This window comes from Lissotriton vulgaris, chromosome 3_1, assembly GCF_964263255.1.
Source record: "Lissotriton vulgaris chromosome 3_1, aLisVul1.2, whole genome shotgun sequence".
Lineage (NCBI taxonomy): Eukaryota > Metazoa > Chordata > Amphibia > Caudata > Salamandridae > Lissotriton > Lissotriton vulgaris.
In genome coordinates, this window is record NC_141689.1 from 31339731 (window position 1) to 31361452 (window position 21722).

Consider the following 21722-nt stretch of genomic DNA (forward strand, 5'->3'; position numbering starts at 1 on the left):
TGTAATTTCTGTAACAAGAGCCAAAGCAGATTTATGTATTAGTAGTGATGGTAGAATTCCAGTGGGGAGGAGTGAATGTACTGTAATTCTAACCATCGAAGGTGTCAACAACAGCACTTTTACAGCCTCGCATAATACTTACTTTGTATGCAGTAATAAGGGATATTATCAACTCCCCATTGAATGGTCTGGGGTATGTTATGTATCATTCTTGTTACCCCCTATGTTCTTGGCCCCTCCATCGTATCACCAGGACTTGAAATTATATAATGATATCTCCTAGAACAGATACAAAAGAACAATAAGTACAGATGAGGTTGATCAAACTGATACCACTCTGCAACAATATGTCAATTTTAATTTAGGTTTGTTTTTCTTTGTGGGTGCTGCATTGAACAGTAGCAAAATAAGGAGATTGACTCGTGTTGTGGAAGCCGTTACCAATCAGACACCAATGGCACTTGGGAACATTACAGAAGAACTGCAAATTGCAAGGATTGTAGCACTCCAAAGCAGAATGGTGCTTGATGGGATTTTGGCTGATCGAGGTGGTGCATGTTGCATCATCGGTAGGAGCTGCTGTGTGTTTATACCAGACCACTCACCTTCAGTGTACGACACAATATCAAAACTACATAAAGTTGCTACAGAGATTCACCCAGAGACAGGTACATGGACTTTTTCAACCTGGTTCTGGACACTATTTGCTACTTGGGGCTGGAAATTACTGACTATTTTATGTATACTGTTAGCGTTATTATTTACATGCTGTGCTTGTATACAATGTGGCCCTATGCTTTGCTCCATGTGCATCACTGCTTGTACACCTACCAAAAGAAATGTTGCAGAACCAAAGGCTCAACAAATGTTGAATATAGAGGTGGCCGAAATAATGCTAATAGATGTACAGGATGCATATCTAGATTACCCCAGATAAACGAATGTCTTCAGCTAACGCTGAAAGGGTCGTCTGTTGTAATTTAGTAGTGATGGGGTCAGCGTTAGCAGAAGCCATCCTATATTTAGAGACTATCTTGTCTGTTTTGTGGAATACATTTTGTATTTCTGTCAGCCATTTTGTTTGCCATGTGCTACCATGTGCTCACCTTGTCCTCTATCCTACCTTGCTTTTCTCTGCTCTTGAAATCTGCCTAGAGGCGAGATATATTTAGCCTTCTCTGCTCCGCACATGCTCAGTTGAGCTTGCAGCTGTTGTCAATCCATATCTGTCAGGATGTGCTTACTAGAAACTAGCCACTGTTAGCTCCTCCTACTTGTCAACCCTCATTTTCTGTATGACCTTATCTGTACCTAAAACCAGCATTTGTACTTGTACCGGCTTCTTTTGAGCCCCTGTGTGGATACGGAAGGACCATGCCTCTTCCATTCAGTGTGCTACTTCATACATTACCGAAGGGTGCTGTGTGAATGTAGTTCCACCTCATGAGGTTTAATAAATACTTTGTTTTCTATTCCAGTTTCTGTGCCAACTTCTTCCTATTGTTCTGAGGACTCTGTGCAGAGAAGGGAGAACCCCTACCACTGGTAGACCTTGCTGAGGCCCACCACCACAAGATGAAGGGTTCCACTGTATCATGTCCACCGCAAACATCACTACTAATATCAGACAGACCTCTCGCTTGTGTCTATTTGGACCACTGTGGACCATTACAATCTGATGGGACTTACAAGTATATCTTGGTGGTAGTGGATTCATGCTCTAGATTCCTATGGGTTTGGTCTCACCACTCAGCTGACACACAAACTGTTTTGAAGGTTTTGCGAGTCTTTATAATGACATACACAACTGGCACATTACATTTTGACCGTGTCCCCGTGTTTAGCTCTTGGGCTTGCAAGGAAGCCATGGGAAATGTGGGTGTTGCATTGCGGTACTCGTCTGTTATGTTATGTTATATAGGGATTTGTATCGCGCACTGCTACTCAAGAGTGTCCTGGCGCGGAGGGAGATCAGTGACAGAGCAGACAGAAAGGCTACACAGATTGCCTGAACAGATGGGTTTTGAGGAGCTTTTTGAAGATAGCTAGTTCCTTGGTATGTCGCAGAGCATCAGGCAGAGCATTCCACATGGTGGTAGCCTTTACCACAAAAGACTGTCCCCCAAGTCGTGCTCGTCGAAACCTGGGAATTACCAATCGTCTTTGAGAGGCAGAGCGGAGAGGACGGTTGGGAAGGTAGAAAGCAAACCTAGCATATAGGGAGGGCATGGTCCATGTAGTGCTTTATGTGTCAGGGTCAAAGTTTTAAAGTCAATCGCTGAGCCACAGGAAGCCAGTGAAGGTTGTTAAGCTGCTTATGTACGCTTAGTCTCCTCGGGTTGTTAAACAGGAGCCTGACAGCTGCGTTCTGAATAACCTGCAGCTTCCCCAGGAGATACCCAGGGATGCTGATGTACAGGGCATTAGCGTAGTCAAGACGCGATAGAATGAGCGCCCTGGCCACCGACTCCCTGGCAGAGCGGGAGAGCAGGGGAAAGAACGCCCTAAGGGCTTTGAGCGAGCCAAAGCAGGTCCCTGAAAGTCTCTTGATCTGTTCACAAAAGCCCAGGTCGGCTCCAAACCAGATTCCCAGGTTCTTGGCGGCACCATAGTCTCCACTAGGGCAGGGGAACTTAGCAGGCCAGAGGGATTCTCTAAATGCCGGAGGGAATTGGCCATAGAGGAGTACCTTGGATTTATCTTCGTTGCATTTCAGGCTTGCCTGAGCCAGCCAAACGAATGCAGAAGACAGGCATCGCTGGGCCACATCGGTTTGGAGATTGTCACCCTTCCAGGTGAAGAGGATCTGGGTGTCATCAGCATAAGCCAAAATTTTGGCACCCAGCTTCTCTGCCAGATAAATTAAGGGGATGAGGTATATGTTGAAAATAAAGGGGCTCAGCGTTAACCCCTGTGGAACCCCAGTGGCCACTTTACTGATAGATAAGGAGAAGGGGGGCATCCACACCTGTTGGGAGCGGTTGTCCAAGAAAGGTTAGACCCAGGCCAAGGCTCCACCAACGCTGTCTCGGTACTAAAAGATGTCCTAATCCCGGATTGGGCCGGGTGCAGAGCACCAGAAGATTCGACAAAATTCTCCAGCTGTCTAAAGGCCACTTTTTCGCACACCTTAGCTAAGGCCGGAAGAAGAGAAATGGGGCGATAGTTGGACAGAAGGGAGGGATCTGCAGAGGGCTTCTTGATGAGAGGGAGGAGTTTAGCGTGTTTCCATTGCAGGGGCACTCTGCCTGATTGGAGTGAATCATCAACAAGCGCCCCTACTGCAGGAGAGATGATCTCCGCCACCCCCCTCGAGGGACAAGGGTCCGCCGGTGAGCCTGATTTTTAAGATTTCAAAATGGCTAAAACATCCCTTCCTTCTGCCGAAGTAAAGTGCGAAAAGAACTTCTGGGTGTATTGATGCAACGGGCAAGAGGCAAGGCGGGAAAGTGTTGCGCAGGGGGCGAAGTCCTTAAGCTAGCCTGGATTTTATGGATCTTACCAATGAAAAAGGTGGATAGATCATCGCACCATTGAGAGGAAATGGGAAGGGTGAAAAGTTCCGCCGTCGGTGATATAAAGCTACGGACAATAGCAAAGACTTCTTTGCTGTTGTTGTTGGCTTGTGATATTCTATCTGCAAAAAAGTTGCCTTTGGCTTCTTTGATGGCCGCATAATATTCTCTTTGGGCGTTGCGGATTGCAACCTTAGCCCGGGGACAGTACTCCTGGCGCCAGTCCCATTCTAATTTCTTACATCCCATCTTCAGTGTTTTTAAGTGGTCAGTGAACCATGGCTTAGAAGGAAAGCCACGCAATCGACATCTTGCGGAGGGTTGCGGGAGAGAATTGACGACCTGGCTAATCCAGTCAGAAAATCTTTCCACTGCTCCATCGAGGTCAGAGGTTTTGTTGGGGAGCGACAGAGACAACGCTCTGGACATAGCTGGGATGTTGATCTTTTTTGGGGGTAGTCCAGGGGCCTTCCCTCTGAAAGGGGCGGAGCTACCTAAGTCCCACGAAAAACTAATCAGATAGTGATCCGACCAGGAGACCGGCTGCGGATCCCGCATGGTAAGCTTAAAATTAGAGCATACTATGTCTAACAGGTGACCACAAATATGAGTGGAATCGGGGACCTGCTGTGTCAGGTGGGTCAAATTGCATAGGTCCAGCAAGTCCCACGTCCCTGGGGCCAGTAGGTTCTCCAGATGTATATTAAAGTCGCCTAGCAACAAGAATTTGGAGAACCTAAGCACTCGCCAGGCGATGACCTCCTCGAGAGATTTAATAAAAGTGCCCTGCGGACCTGGGGGGCGATAGACCAAAACCCCCCCAAAGTAAAGTGTGGGGATAAGGACAGCGAAAACTCCAGTGCTTCGCCTTCAAGGATTTTCCCTGTGAACTCTTTTTAAAGCGTCCACATTTCTCTAAAAATCACAGCATTGCCACCCCCTCTGCCTGACTTGCGGTCCAGCCTGGAAATCTTATAGCCCCGTGGTATCGCTAGTTCGACCACAGGAGAACAGGAGTCATTCAGCCACGTCTCCGTATCATCCTGAGGAATATGTGATAGTGTAGAGGAAAAACCTGGACTTAAAGCAATCCTTAACAGCAAGGACTTTAGGCTCAAGTGGTAGTTAGGTCGATCACCTCTATGGGGCCTAGAGGGCACTTAATCACATGCCATGAAGTTCTCTAGGAAGCCGAAATCCATATGAGGTCCTATTTTGGGACGAGAATGTGGGTACCAGACCTCGATTGTGGAAGCACAGTGGTGGATGAGAAAATATTTGACATCTATAACCGTTTGGCTGTTTTACAGGATCTCAATGAATTCCGGGCACTAGAAAGCAACATCCAATTAAAAGGCACCGCCACTGGGGAAGTAAAATCATTAACGGCAAGACCTGCCTGTGTCCCAAAAGTCTGTGATATAGTCAGAGAAAAGACTGTGGACAAGAAAGAATTTGGACCATCTTACAGAACAGTGAAAGAGTTACAAACGGCTGAGATATTCCCATCAGACCACCCTTCTGGCGGAGTCTCATCATGTGGGATGTTTATTAATCCATCCAACCAGCCGCCCAAACCATCGAATGATGGTGCGGATATGGATGTGGAATAGAAACTCTAGCCAGAATGTTACTCTGTAGGTAGTGCTGAAGGTGTGTGGTGCAGTGCTGTGGTGAGGGAAACTTAAAATTAACGACTCAGACAAAAAATATGTTTAATGGGAATTGTCTAAGTGTCAAGGTATAAAAGCACGCCGGGTCGCCTAAATATGTGGCTACACTATGGCGCTGTACAGGACGGTCAACATGTTTCAGCCTAGTTGGAAGTCTCTCCGGCTTTTATCAGGACCTAGGTGTTAAGCTACTGCAACATGCAAAACGTGAATGTGAAAAAATAGTAACAAAAATAATTTTAAGTTATATAGGAATACTTATATCTACCAGGAACTTGGAGCCCCAATGTTCACAAGGAAGATGTAATTTGTGTCTTAATCTGCGCTTTGCGTGGGAGATGACCTCATCTCACCCGGCAACCGCTCGGGAATATGAGGCCCCGCTCTGTCCGTCGGTACCTCTCTCAGTCATCCGAGAGGAAGCTACGAGTACAGCAACACACAGAAGACCGGTCATTTCTTTATTGTTGTTCACTTGTCTATGATAAAGGGAAATGAAATGACAGGTCGTTAAATATATTGCCTTGACCCCCTCAAAATTCTTTTTATTGACCATCTTACAGAACGCCTGTCCTGGCTGTTGAAGGAACAAGAACAGTACTTCTTCCACCTCTTTCTGGAAAAAAAGAAAAGAGATTTGTCTCCATTGATATGATCAAACCGCACTCTGGCCGATATTAAATAGCAGTCCATTTGGGCTCCTGGGTAGCCGCCAATCTCCTCTCGCTACCATATAGGAGTTTCAGACAGAAAGACTAATATTGTTTGAAGATGCTACTCTGCGAAGTAATGGATTTGCCAACAATGAAATGGAACTCATGACTATTGAAATTGAACTACAACAAAGCACAAATGAAACACAGATCTCAATTTGGCCTAATACCAACATCTATGTGAATATGCCTCAAAACAAGTCATCTGCCAGTTCAACTAAACCTGCTGAGCTACCAAAGATAGATCAAACTGCATTTGGCTATTTCATTGATTTTGACACCTTTTTACTGCATCAAAGTGAACCTGAGCCACCACCAGCTTCAGTTTCCTGCAGAAAACAACTTCAGGATTTCTACCTTTGGCTGAAAAAGAGTTACCTTGTTTCACTGTGGCTACATCTTTTGGTATCAATTGGTCTACTGTGCCTAGTCCTCTGGATAGGTTTAGTAACTGTCTATTTGTTGCTACTGAATGGACATTATCTTCCAGATCTCTCCGCAGTATGACATGTGAACGTGGTCTTGAAACCACACATGTCATCTCATCGTGAACAGGGAGACCTGTCTTTTGTGAACATTACAGCAGTTTCCGTTCCTAAAGGAATAGTTTGGGATAGGGTTTCATATGATGTATTTGGTCCCACAGAACTTTTAAAAATACTGCATGTATTTGAAATTTTTTGAATGATATCATCACCTCCAGTACATTCTCTGATGTGTGCGATTTTGGAACTGTGAATAGTATGCTGTCTGATTTAGAACAATTTTCGAAAATTGAAATGAATGATGATACATTTAATTTCGACACCATGTATTGTTACCAACATTATGTTCATCATTTTTTATATAAAGAAAGTACCAGACGTAATGTTTTCACATGCCACCAATTGGAACATTGAGCCAACACCACCAAAAAGTAGTTCACAAACGTTTGCACAATGCTTATTTTTCTGGGTTTAATACATCAGGAACATGCTCATATTATTATAAGCTTGCACCTACATCTGTAAAGATCAATATGCTTACTAACACAAAACAGATATACTCTGCTTCTTTTGTCTCCCAACTGTCTGAACAGGGTTTCCGCTTATAGAAAGACACTATAGACATATAATCAGTCTGGGGGACTAAAGAATAGCAGGTTCAGGGAATTGAGGCACTATTTTGAGCATGTTTTCCTGAACAACACTGTGCAACAGACTTCCTGTATTGGGTTAGCCAAGATCAAGATCTTGAACACACCTCATATTCTCTGGCTTTCACACATTGAGGGATGGCAAAAATATACAGAACATGGCGATGGGATGCTAGATGACATCATGCAGGATGTTTCATACAATTAATCAGACCCCAATTGGAAGGGATGGTTGGTTTGTCCTATCTACACAAATAGGTGTCAGTCAAGATTCAAGGGTATCACCGAAGGGTTTCATATCCATAGGCCTGATCTACACTACGTAAAACGAGAACATCAGGGGATGGTGATATCATACTGTGTTGGGAAGTTATGCCTAGACTGGATAAGAACCTCAACACTGACAGTGATGAAACAACACTTGTCCATACTTTCAGATGACATGGATTTAAGGGATTTTTTGCTAGGTCCCCGGAAACCATGTAGTAAACTTTTCTTACACGCTATTTACAATGAAGTTTGGAAAATCTCTCAACAGGAAGCTGCGGAGCGAATGTGTGAAATTGACAGAATTAACATAGAAAAGGCTTTATCAGTGGTTGATAATGGAATGACCACAATAACATCCAGGATTTATTCACTGGGCCGCATTGTAATTCTGATATGGACATAATGGAACAGGATCTGTCCATCCTACAACATGGGCAATAACAGTTGAGATCCATTCTATTCTTAAGCTGGAAGCTACAATCATTGTGCACTGGTTACATGCTGTGGCAACATATTAACAGACCGTCTCTATTCTCTACATATAATCTATCAAAAATGCAGACGAGAATGTCACGAGATGCAAAATATACAATGCTGCACATAGAAAAATTAAACTGATTACCTTTCACCATGGCAGAGTCACCATCCACAGAATGGTTTATTCATTGCCATATAACATTGCCAGAAACAACTTTTCAGTTTCAATATTGTCTAGAACAACGCCAGGTAGGCAGGTATTAAGCGATGCAAAAGGACTTCATCCATGAATCTTGGGAATTGCCGTATAGATTTAGATGCAGGAATGCGGACACAGAGGTGTTTCTCAGCAGTACAGACTGCGAGACTTCATTAAGTTGGACTCTAATTTGTATGAATATTATTCTTTACGGGCCTGTAATGGTTCAGTTGCAAACCTATACTGTAATTTAGAGGAGTCCCCAGCTGCTGTGGTTACTCCAGTGTTCGGGCTGCTCTCAAATGGGGGTTACTTAATGCTGAATTATCAAGGTTGTTGTGGGATACTTTCAGGCATTGTATATCTAGGTTACATTGGGTGTTTAGACTAAAGAGTGACAGTCAAGGACTCAATGATGAGATTCCCTGGTTTTCTCTGTGGTGTTTATAGTATGTACACTCACATTCAAAATAGGACTAATGTCCACATGATTACTGCCTACATCTACCTAAATCATACCAATTTACCTCTCTATCTTTATGGAGTGAGCTCTCGGTGTAGTGCATTCACAAGGTTCCAGTCATTATGCATTGTACTTGTCGAAATTATGACATACTATAGTCTTAGGAGACTCTTATTTGTGGGTTTGTAGTTTTCTTTTAATTGGTTTGGCCACTTTGGAACACTGCCTTTATTAAAAACTCTTCTCCTTTCTACTCCCCTTTTTTTACGATTAGGATTCGTGAGACATGTATTATTAGAGTAACTACATGAGCCGATTGTGGTGGTTTTCTGTAGTCGCTATCCTGACTACATTTCCCATTATCCTCTTGATCGTGTACTGAATGATGAGGTTCTGCCCTCCGTGATGCAGCATGTCTCACGTCACTGGCCGGAGGGTGTGCCTTATGCGTATAGGGAAACTTATCTGTAGCTTCCTGAACCTTTTTCTGACCGCAGACTGGGCCACGTTGGGACTACATACTGTGCTTCATAATGTATGAATACACTCTATTTCCTGATATTGGTTTAAGTATCGGGATGACATCATTGTGTATTTGGGGGTTATGAGCGTGAACTGGCCATTGGTTTTGGACAATCCGGCATCTCAAGAGCTTCTTTCATTTGTATGTGGTGGGAAATATCCCCCTCCAGGAAGCCGCATATGTTTCCATTTTGATGCTGAGAGCCTTTTTCGGCTGTGTATAATGTCTAAGGGCCTCATTAGGATTGCGGTTTTTCCGCATCCTCCGGGTCCGTCGGCCCGAAGGATGCGGAAAAACCGCTGCGGAGCCTTCAGAGACCCCCCACCAGATTAGGATGGCTGGGCGGTCAGGAAGACCGTCCTCCGCTTTTCCGCCGCGGTCGCCTTACGACCGCGGCGGAGAAGCTCTAATATGGAGGCGGTGTCTAACAGACACCGCCAGCCATATTAGGATGGGGGTTAACAGATGCCTTTCCGCTGCGGCTTCTCCGCCGTGGAAAGGTATACGGAGATTTCTTTGGGGGCCCGTTGTGGGCCCCCAGGGTGAGGGTGGGGGGTACACATGGGGGGTACCTATGGTACTCCCCTGCATTTGTGTGCACGAAGCGGCAGGCACCGAGCGGTGCCTGCCGCTTTGTGCATGCAAATGTGAAGCATGCATATTTAACCTTGCGGCGGGTGCTGCTTCAAGCAGCACCCGCGCAATGTTAAATATTGAGGATATGACAGCCAGGGTGGTGGTCACAATCTAATTGCACTGGAGGGACTGCCGCTGCCCCTGCGGACGGTCCCTCCTCCTCTGGGTCCGTCCGCCATCCTAATGAGCACCTTAGTGTGCATGGTGCTATTCATGTGATCTGTCGTAGTGACTCTTTTGACCTATAGTTTGAGTCACTTCTACTCTTGCAAATATGGTCCGCTTTATTTGCAGTAATCAAAGAGATATAAGTCCTTTTGCACTAATTAAAGAGACACAACTTATTTTATAGCCTGCTCTGATCTTATTAGCAGATTGATTTGTTATGTTATGTTAAAACTATTTATAAAGCGAACAGCTACTCGAAGAGTGTCCCGATGCTGGCAAAGGGGGAAACAGACAAGTCCAAGGGACTATGGGTTAAAAAGATGGGTTTTGAGTTTTTCTTGAACAGTTCCAGGCTGTCAGTCATCCTCAAATAGGGAGGGAGACTATTCCAAGCAGTGGGACCTAAATATGCAAATGATCTCCCACCCATCCGAAGGTGGTTGATTCAGGGGACCCTTGCCATATAAGTCGAGGAAGAGCGAAGAGTACGGGCAGGAATGTAAGGACTGGTTCTCTCCTTGAGGTAAGATGGTCTTATCCCGTTCAACGATTTAAACATAAGGGCCATGGCTTTAAACATCACCCTTTGTTTCATAGAGAGCCAATTGAGGGCCTTTATGTGCGAAGACATGTGGAATCTTGATGGGAGAGCCAGCAGAAGTCTAGCTGCAGAATTCTGTACCAGCCTGAGTCTGTTGAAAAGGTAATCAGGGAGACCCAGGTACAAAGCATTTCCGTAATCCAGTCTAAATGGTATTAGAGCCTGAATCACTTTCCCACCTGCTGCCTCAGAGAGGAGCGGTAGGAATGTTTTCATCATGAGGAGCAGGCTCAAACGTGTCCCCGTCATGGCCTGGATCTGCGGTAGGAAAGATAATGGGTTGTCAATCTTAACACCTAGGTTCTTGACACCAGCAATCTATCACAGAGTTGTAAGGAACAGCACCGAAAGTCACAATGTCCCTTTTGTCCGGGTTACATCTAAGGTGATGTGACTCCAGCTATTGAAAGACACCAGTGAGGCAACTAGCAATCTCCTTCTCTCCCAGGTCTGAGTCTTTATCACATGAGAACAACAGCTGAGTGTCGTCTGCATATGAGATGACCTTAGCACCCAGGGTCTCTGCCAACTTTACAAGAGGGGTCAAGTAAACGTTAAACAATGTAGGGCTAAGAGCCGAGCACTGAGGCACTCCCACCAACAGAGGCCTGGTCCAACCTGTAAAAGGAGGCAGCCAAACTTCCTGTGATGATGCCAGCCAGTTAAGTGACTGATGTCTAATTCCTATTTCCTGTAATCGTTCCAACAGCTTGAGGTGGGGTACAGTATCAAATGCTGCTGTAAGTTCGAGCAATATCAGCAATGCTTTTCCACCCCTGTCAAGAACATTGCGTATATGCTCCGTCACTTCCAAGAGTGCTGTCTCAATACTAAATTGAGGGCAGAAGCCAGATTGCGTAGCATGAAGTATGCCGTTGGCTTCCAAATATATGGACAGTTCCCGTTTCATCTCCTTCAACAAAATTTTGGAGAATGCCGGGAGCAGCGAAATAGGCCTGTAATTGATAGCAAGCTTAAGGTCTGCTGTAGGTTTTTGAAGCAGTGGGAGGACTTTCGCTTTCTTCCACATAAAGGGAACCACCCCCGAAGCCAGAGAAGAGTTAGACATATGTTTCACAACAGACTGAGCCACAGGGATAGTGGTAAAGGCGGCTAAGGTGGCATACATGTCTAGAGAGGGAACTAAACTCAGCCCCTGATTCTGCACTAAGGGAGCAGATGTCACAAAACTTTTTTGGAGGGGCATGATTTTGTCATGGAAGAATCGGTCTAGCTCTTTGCACCAATCCATGGAGAGGGTGCAGACTCTTGTAGTGACCACAGGACGCAAAAAGGAGTCAACTATTTTAAAGATAGCCTTAGCTTTATTGTCAGCTTCCATTACCCTAGTATCCCAAAAACGTTTTTTAGCCATATGCAATTTCATTTGGTATAGCTTTAAAGCAGCTTTATAGGCAGTTTTATCTTCCAATGAATATTCTTATCTCCATAATCTCTCCAACTTCTTACACTGGCCCTTACAGAGACTAAGCTCGGAAGTGTACCAAGAGGCTGTTGGGTACGCTCTAGACTGAGAGGACTTTTTCATAGGTGCTTGTACATTCACTGTCCCACCAATCCAATTGTTCAGCAGGACGGTGTCATAATCTATTATCCCTGTCATAACTGGGGTGGAGGAGGATAGGGCTTGATTAATAGCTTCTGGTTGTAGTTTATGATAGGCCCGACACATAGAGGGACTGCTGCTACTACGTAAGGGCGACTTACTGCAGATCTGATACCACGAGAGAGTGATAAGGTAGTGATTAGTCCAAGGGAGGGGAGTACACAGTGGTAACTGAATTCAAATTGGAGAAGCCCTGATCAAGAGTGTGACCCGCCAAATGGGTAGGACCAAAAACCTCTTGTTTCAGTCCCAACTGACTCATAATCTCCAGTAAGGCAATGGTTTCAGGCTCTGTGACGTTATCTAAATGGATGTTAAAATCTCCCAATACCATGAAGTTAGTATACCTCATAGCCCAGGATGCCAGTCTGTTTTCCAACGAGCGAAGACACTTGCTAGCTGAACTCGGTGGTCGTTAGACCAGGACCCCTGCTAGGGACTGATTAGGCGAGAGGGTGAGACAGAAGCCTAAGGCTTCAATCTCATGGAGGTCTGTTGGCTCAAAGCAGATGCATTCATGGTCTTTTTTCAGTATGATAGATATCCCTCCTCCTCTGCCAGAGGTGCGGTCCTTCCTAAGTATTCAATAATTGGTATGAATGGCTAGGGCTAATAGGATAATAGGATTGGATGTATCCATTAGCCATGTCTCAGTGAGGAAAAGCACATCAAGTTCCTCATTCACTCTTTCTTTCGTGTTTTTCAACTGCCAAGCTCACTGTATACACTCCGTGATTTTTCTGGACTATATTTCATAGTCATTTTTGTCACCACCTCTAAACATTTTTAAAGTAATTGGATGCAGCCTTGAGTCGATGATACAAAGGTTATAGGTTCCATGCATTCACCCACGATTCGGATAAGGTGCCAAATATTACACTTACAGTAAATTATATTACTATATGCACTGTAATTATATTCATACATATTCGGGGTTGTGTGTCTGATTGTTGAAGCACACTCTTTGTTTTAGGGAGTTTGCTGACCAGTATACTCAACGTCTGAGTGACATATCACTCCACCTATGGTTCTGTATAAAGATCTGTTACCACTGTTTCAAAGTTATACAAGTGGTTATTGGTATTTTAGGTTTTGCAACTTTTTCTGATCCTGATGAAAGCATCCCTATGGGAGCACTAGGCTGAAACATGTCGACCTTTTTTCACTTTGTTTGAGAGATTGAATTCCCCTCTGTTGTAGCTACTTTCTTTTAATCCTAGCCTATGTATGCAGTATTATAATGGTTTGGAACACATAGAGCTAGTTTTAGTCACTTTCACTTATTCACTTAGTCCATCCCCATACTCTGCTCATCGAGAGGTTTAGTTCACCTCTCAGAGAGGGGGTTGTAGCACGCACTACAACTAGCTTTGTAGTGCGAGGAGATCCCCTAAGATGAAGCATGCCACCCTCGGGTGGGTGAGGGGATTTGTCCTTAGAAAGGGATACCCCAGTACTTTATTGCTGTATTAGACCCAGTCGCATATCTAGTAACAGTAAGTTCCAGGGTTACTTGTTGTATGCAAGTATTGTTTCAATCGACCCACACAGTCAGGGAGGTGCCATTATAAGGTTTGATTCTCTTAGCTGACTGAAAGCCATGCTTTTAAAAAAGGACGTGCCCTTAACCTCAGCCCAACAAAGTTTTGATCTTCAGGTTGCAAGGTCCTCAGCTGAGATACAGGCACTAGTACAAACTAACTGCCCTTCCAATTTCAGAGAAATGGTACAGCGTATATTTAACATGTCTGATAGAAAGGGTATTGTAAACCTATTTAAGGACATAGGTTCTGGACTGTTAAGCACCTTTCGGACACTCCGTATTGGGAAGCCTTTTTGGAGGGCTTCCAATAATCCTGCTACTGGTGGTGGGTATCCTGATTTACATTTTTCTGCTACCCAGTGGACGTCTCAATCACCAAAGAGATGGAAAAAACGCTCTTGGAGCAACATTGCTGCAACCGCATGTTATTCCATCTGGGCACACCTCGACTTCGGGAGCTAAGCGTGTCTTAGTTCCTATCATTCCAACCAGTCTGGATTGACTATGTTTTACCTGTTCTCCGCTGCTTATTCTGCAGACAAGAATGCATGTTGGACCTCTGTCTAACACTTCCATCGGTTGTGCCTCCGGACGTTGATGTATTGCTGGACCCGTTAAAGGCCCGCGTAATGCAATGTCCTCTGTGTATTCCCATGTTGATGTCTGCATTATTAGAGCGATTATGGGATGCTTCAGATCCTGTTGGATTGGATACCGGATCTACTACAGGCACACAGGGTTTGGATGTTTCAAATGCTTCCTCAGCATCGGCTGTGGGGGCTGAAGAAGATCACCTTTGCTCGACTGACCAGATTTGTGAGGTGTTACAGGGACCGTCATCTGCAAAGGCAAGCAGCAGTGATGTTGCGTCTCCCACACAGGATACAGGCTCTCCGTGTGCTGGGAAGAATTCAACCTTTTTCCAAAATCTGAATTTTAAAATGTTTTTTTTTCTCATTTTTTTCTTTCTCACTTTTACTGAGCACCATGGCTTTCAGACATACTCAGTTGCTCAAACCATATATGTACTTATTTTAAAGGATTTATATAGCTTTTTAACATATGTAAAGGACTTTGAAGCTTTTTAGGTATCTTTGTAACTTTTTAGAACAGTTTATTAACATTGTTTTTATTGTTTATTATAAGGACATTCTCTTTTAATGTTGTAGTATATCATTCAGTCGGATGAGGAGTGAGTGTTATGATTCACAATGTACCCCAATAAAGGCCTGGGTAGTCACCTAATCTTTCACCTACCTTTACCCCTACATTGTACTACATACCGGGTTTGGTGTTGACATTTTACCTAGTTAGGTGCTGCATAAATGTTGTGTGGCATTTTTTCTGAAAACTAGCCTAATTTATTATGCATGAGGATTCTCAGAATCACAGCAGGATTACCATCTTCTGCATAGTAACTACCATCACTTTTGTCATCCTCGGCCGACATGACACAGCAAGGTAGAACCCCTGAGGATACCTTTTGGGTATATAAACACCATATCTTTGCTGGGGCAGGCAGAGGAGAAAGACTTCCATGCTGACAAGCTAACATGAGATGCTGAGGTTCTTGCACGCAGACACTCCAGCACGCAGTGGTCTGACATCTCTCTCGGGGTGTCCATCTCGAGACCAAGACGGGGTCCTTCATTCTCTCACATCGGGTAATGGGGTTGGCTCTATCCTAGGGGCATTCTTGGCTATACACCTACATACATGCTAGGTACACTTAGGTACATCTAGTTAGCGTTAACATCGTAGGAGTATGTATTATTACTGCTAAGTATTTATATGCCTGCATACATCCATTGTTTTAGCACCATGGTAGAAATCTACCATCTATTTACTCTGTTGGTGCTTATAACGGTATACATCTGTTTCTGTCTTATGGTTGTTGCAGCACACATGTTTTACACTAGAATGACACTGGTTCAATAAATGCTTATTGAAAATAACCCCATTGTTTATTATGTTGATCTCTCTGAAACAAAGTGAATGAATGAATGAATGAATGAATGAATGAATGAATGAATGAATGAATGAATGAAAGGAGATTTATACCGTGCAACTTAGCCCAAGGGCATCAAGGCGGCAAGCAGGTCATCATGATTGTAATTCCCCTAGTGCACCATTACGGGTATGCCTCAGTAAAAAACCAGGTCTTCAAAGCTTTACGGAAAAGCACCAGGGAGGGTTGCCCTGCAAGTTCAGCGGGAAGCAAGTTCCATAGTCTGGGAGCTTAGGTAGAGAAGGCTCTACCTTCCCATGTTGATTTTGTAGATCTGGGAATCAGGAGGAGATTTTTATTAGATGAGCGGAGAACTCTAGTGAGCACGAGAGACAGAGCAAAAGGTATTGTACTGTTTCCACGATCCTTGCGGGGTCAGGGTTGTCATGCTCAATAGTTGCCAGAAACTATTGTCTTCTTGGTAAGAGGGGTTCATAGTGGCACTGTGAGCTGGCAGGTATATAGACGAACAAATCCAGTGGGGGTGTCTGGAATCAGACTGGACACCAATCTCACTGTTTATGTTGTCTAAACGTGCAGACCCTATATAGATTAATAGGAACTACACGACATGTGCGGTGCTATGAGCAGCTCAGTTGTATGAGTGGCACAGTGTTATGTGTGACACAGTATTATGTGTGACACAGTTTTACATGCAGTGAAATATCTTGCATGGCTCTGTGGTGTGTGCAGTGTACTTTGCCATGTGCAGCTCAGCTGTATGTGTGACACAGTGTTAAGTGTGGCACTGGGTTATGTGTAGCATAGTGTTATATGGGGTGCTGTTGTGCATGGCACTGTTTTATGCACAAGCACAGTGCTATCTGTGACCAGTGTTATACGCAGTGCTGTTGTATGTGCGGTAATGTGTTTTGTGCAGTCCTGTAATATGCACGGCACAGTGTTATGCACGGCACTGTGTTGTGTAGTGTTGTGTTATGTGTATCTGTGACCAGTTGTATAGACAGTGCTGTTTTATGAGCGGTAATGTACCACACGTCACTCACGGCCCATCCCTAGCTTCTCATGTGAAAAGTGTTAACGTGGCTTTGTATTGTATTGTATTGTAGGTGTACTTATATAGCGCGGTCCTGTCGCCCCAAGGGCATCTTAAGGCCCTAATTGCATATCAAGTTGCAATGAACCCTTCAGGCATGAAGTTCAACCCCTTCCTCTCCTTATTAGTCCAATCAAAACTCAGGGCCAATGAGGTCACAAGCTGTATGCAGATGAGTTTATTGTGCTACAAACAAGTTACAGGTGAGAAAAATCAAAACACTTTCAACAAAGCAAGTAATCAATCAGTTTAACATCAAGGAAGATCAAGACCATCTTTTTTATTTTTGATTAGAGGTGGAATCCATGAGGGTCCTTGAAATGTATCTGCGTCGACGAGCGGGTGCACCCAGCATGCTTCACAGCAGGCGGTCGAAAACAAGCGCCATGTGCACAATGTGGGGAAGGTTGTGCGTGGTGCGAGGCAGCCTGTGTGTGTGCCAATGCAGGAGATGAGATCAGCAGCACTATTTGTAGCTCTGATGTTAACTAAGATCTTTAGATTTTACGAACATTTGGAAAAACTGTGGAAAAATAAAACAAGCGTTGGCAAAGTCAAATGGCAGGATGCCAGACCTTTTGGTTTTGCCAATGCTTGTTAATCAATGTTGCTCTGCGCTGTTTTACCCCCTTTCAACAGCACAAAAACTTTGGTTGCTGCAAGGTTTTGCACTAAAAACAAAAAGTCTACTCTTGGTGTGAAGGACCCCATATTGCACGGCTCCGGTCTTCGATACATAAACCGCCATCACCCGTCTACATATCGCAGACTGGGGTCAAGGCCTCTTCATGAAACCATTCACTGGAATGACTGGCAACCAGGTGATATTACACTCGCAGGAGTAATCACAGTTTGTATTGGTGGGAAACACAGATTTCTAGAATAAGCGAAAGAGAAATGTAGTTCTTAACAATATCTACTTTTTCCTGTGATCTGTTCAAAAACGAAAAACCCTCACCCATTAATTGTAAGCGAAAACATTTGGAATAAAAGTAACTCAAGATAGCCAAGCAGTAGACAAGACTGAAATATCCCCATACAGCAAGGCCGGGTCATGGTGACACTGGTGGGAGGTTCTACCTGGCCTTGATTCCTATGAAACTGCAGGTTTACCTGGGGCTGCAGTGGCTGGAGCGAGCGGCGCCACACCTGTGGGCGTGCGTGAGAAGGCAGCACCTATACGGCAATTTATCCAATCAACTCTTGTCTGTATGGTCGAGTCAAACTTCTGCTTTTGAACAGTTACTGTCTCTTTGATCGCGTCTTGATCCTTGGAGATCCCTGTTTGTAATTTCTGGTGCTCCATCTGGAAGGTCGGATTTGATTGGTCCATGCTGATGAGCCTTCCCAAGGCGCTCACGCGGTCCATCAGGAAGCGCTGGGACACCTCGCAGTAGGTAGCTGAGATCATGTTGACCAGGTGGGCAATGTCACTGACTTTGGATGCTTGGTTGTATAACAAGTCCTTCACAGAGGCATCAGAGGGGTAGCTGGGAATGTCCAGCACGGATCTAACCGTCTCCACCAAGTTACTGATGGACTGGTTGAGAAGATGGACAGCCGTGGAGTTCCTCATTGAAGGCACGTGCCCCATTGAATGCATGTAGACAGTGGTCAGGTTTTTTATGGAGTGCCTTCCGTACGCCGAAGATTTGTTTGAAGGCCCTGCTCTCACAGTTACATTCACTGAGGTATGGTTCAGGTCACTTCTCACCATCTTGCTCGCCTTCCTTGAGTTCCTGTAAGCTTCCATCACTTCCTGCATAAGACGATTGGCTGCTCTAAATTCTGCTCCAGCAGAATGAGCCAATGATGTGCATTCTCTGGACACACTGAGCAGTCTTTCTAGTTGACTTGGGAGCAGGGTGTTAGCTATCGAAGATCTCTGGAACAAAACCCACACAATGTTTACACTGACTTGTGGTATGGAGGCCGAAAGAAGCCTTATCTGGTCCATGTTTTTATTTGCTGTGTTGAACGCAGACCAGGCAGCGTTGCTGACCTGCATCAAGGAAGCAGCAAAGGACTGTGGGTATTTCATGTATTTGAAGCCACCTGTCGGCGGCTGCAGGTTGATTGGAAAGTCTTCTTGGTCTGATGAGAGCTTGGCCAGTTCTGCTATGATGGCGATGGACCAGGGGGCGGCCACTAGGAACTCCTCTAATTTGGCGATAGGTGTCATCATCACCGCGGCATCCCCCATCACATCCTTGGCTGTGCGGACACCTTTGACCATCACACTGAGGTTAGCAGCTGCTGCTTTGCAATCCCGTTCCTTCCTGCTTCCTAGAGAAGAGTTCAAAGAATATACATTTTAATAATATCAAAAGTGTTACCCATTGTAAGACAATATGGTGAGGAACAACGTCTATGAGGTTAAAAAGGTTCACGCAATGCACACGGTGGACCAATGGCACGTGCTGATACAAGCTGAGTGGAGACGCCACCCTGGGAAATATGTGACCCACCAAAGGCAGTGCATTGGGCGGCTCTATTGAGTTATTCTCACTGACAGTGGTCAAAGTGACCATCAGGAGATAACAGACAGAGCACCAGTCGTACGTCTCCTTCACCTCACCACCTTCAGCTGTTACATGGCATAGAGCCTTCGGTCCACTGAGTAGAGCTGTGCACTAGTACCCACCACCCTACAAGGCTCCAGCCTCGCTCTACTGAAGGCTGTCTTCCATGAAGCCACCAGAGTTACCACAAGGCACCTAACCACAACCCCCCCCACTTGTAGAGGAAGTGGCCCTCCCTTCCAGACTACATAATAAGACTCACTGCATCAGGCTATCTTGTGGCCAGTCTGTGGTTGTTAAGAGTTAACACACTCAACCCTTCCCTGCCCGGATCAAGAGGGTGACCGAGGAAAGACCCAAGAAGCATTCTCCATCTGTGCCCCCGTGCTCTAGAAAGACCCTTCTCTTAGGACCAATGTGCACAACCTGTCACTGCCCGGCTGGGGATCAAGAGGGAGACCAAGGAAAGACCCCAACAAAAAGAATTCTCCACCTACGCTTCATGCTCTATAAAGACCCTTGTCTAAAGGTCAACACATATGACTCGTCACTGCCGAGCTGGGGATCAAGAGGGTGAACAAGGAAAGACCTCAAACAAGCAGCATTCTCCATCTGTGCCCCCGTGCTCTAGAAAGACCCTTACCCATTTCTAGAACCCTTCTTGGTCTTTTACTTCAGAAAATACACCAAGATGTTCATATTCTTGTACAACTCACCAACTGAAGGCTCCATAAACCTTCCCAATTAACAAAACACCCAACCACACCTAGGACCTATCATGGTCCACCAGGAGATCAAACCAAAAACACCAGTGACGAAACAATAAAGTCACTGGATAAAACACATCATATTGACCCAGAGCAGTCTCAAGTAAGCTCGGGCATATTAACAATGGCCAGGGATAATCATCGCTGGCTGTGCTTAGCAATAATTATATTATCGCAGGCTATCTCTGGCACTTATCGCCCTGGTAGCGCGTTATTACCAACGTGTTACTCCAGGGCAATAAAAATTCCAGAGATATCGAGGTTATCGCCGTTTTGCAGGGAACATCACAGGTTTTCCAGCGATGTTCCCTGTAAAAGGGAGATAACCTTGCTGATACGACCCACAGGGTCGTATCAGCATAATCCACCCCCTATGTTAGGGACGACTAAGTCAGGATTTTAGCAGACGTTAGATTTTCGCGAAAACGGCTGTTTTCGTCAAAATCTAATGTGTGGTAAAATCATGTGGGCTGCCTTGTAAATATCACGATGTAAACATCAGCGATATTTACAAGGTAGTCCATCTGGGGTACGCCCAGTGATGCCCACTTTGCATCTCATTAGAGATGCAAAGGGAGGCGTTGGGAAAAAGGGTGCTAACATGCGATTATGCATGTTAGCACCCTCTTATAAACAGGGCGCTGGTATTTTCTCTGCTTTTTTTGGCTTTGTAAGCCAAGAAACTGGAGATAAAGCCCTTGTAAATATGCCCCCTGGCTTGTTGTCAAGAGGCACATGGGATGAGGTCATACCCGTCACTAGTCCTAGCATGTGGGTCAGCTGAGGCGCCAAAATTAAAAGTCCGAAATATGACTATAACTATCTCTTCAGCTGTCAAAATAAACTACTAAAATCACTGAACAAGAGTCCAAGTACAGATCTTAAACCGCCGCGCAGCGGACGAGCACAGTGGGCGCGCCGGCGACGCGCCGAAGGCGGGCCAAAGCCGGGCCCGTCTGCGCCAGTCCGCGACCAGACGGGACCAGGGGCCACCTCCCCTGCTCAAAATTCTATTGTTCCTAGCTATTCAAGGGATGACCTATTTGCACTTAAGGTAAGACGCGACAATAAATGTGCGACACTGCTCCCGGAGGCTCCTTTAAGTCGCTGTCCGGAATGTACATTCTCCTTTACACATTCCCAGTTAGGAATCACCGGAGAATCAGGAGATTACACACACCATTCCTTAAATAAGCCCAGAAATCAGGATAATCAGTTCACTTTTCTTAGCACTAACGGTAGATCGCTCCCCAAACACAAAGGCGATATTTTTAATCTCCTAATTGATCAGAAGCCAGATGCACTATTTCTCACAGAGACGTGGTTAACTACTAGTTCCGACCAGATATAGCCACAGCCCTCCCTCCGAACTATTCTATAGTCAGAAAAGATCGTGTTAACCAAGGAGGCTGTGGCATTTGTATTATTTTTAAAAATTTGTTCCAATGTAAATGGACAGACATCAATCTGGGCAATTGTGAAGCTGGACTTTTCAAATTAACCTTAACTCCCCAAACTACCCTTTCAGGTCTCTTGATATACCGCCCCCCCGGGGGCAGCGGGGAAATGGGCAGCCGCTCTACCTGAATATATAGCACCTCTATTGTTAGAGGCTTCCATGTTTACCATATTGGGAGATTTAAATCTGCATTTAGAAGACCAAAACTGCCCTATGATCTCCAACTTCCTTTCAGATCTTGAGGCACTTAATATTCATCTCTGGAATTCCGGCCCTACACACAAAGCTGGCCACCTGCTTGACCCAATCTTTGCTAACTTCAATCGCATAAAATGTGAGTCTATTTTACCAACCACATGGTCCGAC

General features: G+C 45.0%; 1 protein-coding gene across 1 annotated transcript in view; it reads right to left on the reverse strand.

Moving 5' to 3' along the window:
• Positions 1–16771: 16771 nt before the first annotated feature.
• The window catches only part of LOC147725867 (uncharacterized), a 190736-nt gene continuing 185785 nt past the window's right edge, over positions 16772–21722 (reverse strand). Inside the window, exon 7 of the mRNA XM_086960012.1 lies at positions 16772–18894. Within this exon, the coding sequence (XP_086816138.1) occupies positions 17702–18894 (1193 nt within the window). The 3' untranslated portion in view covers positions 16772–17701. The remainder of the gene's footprint in view (positions 18895–21722) is intronic.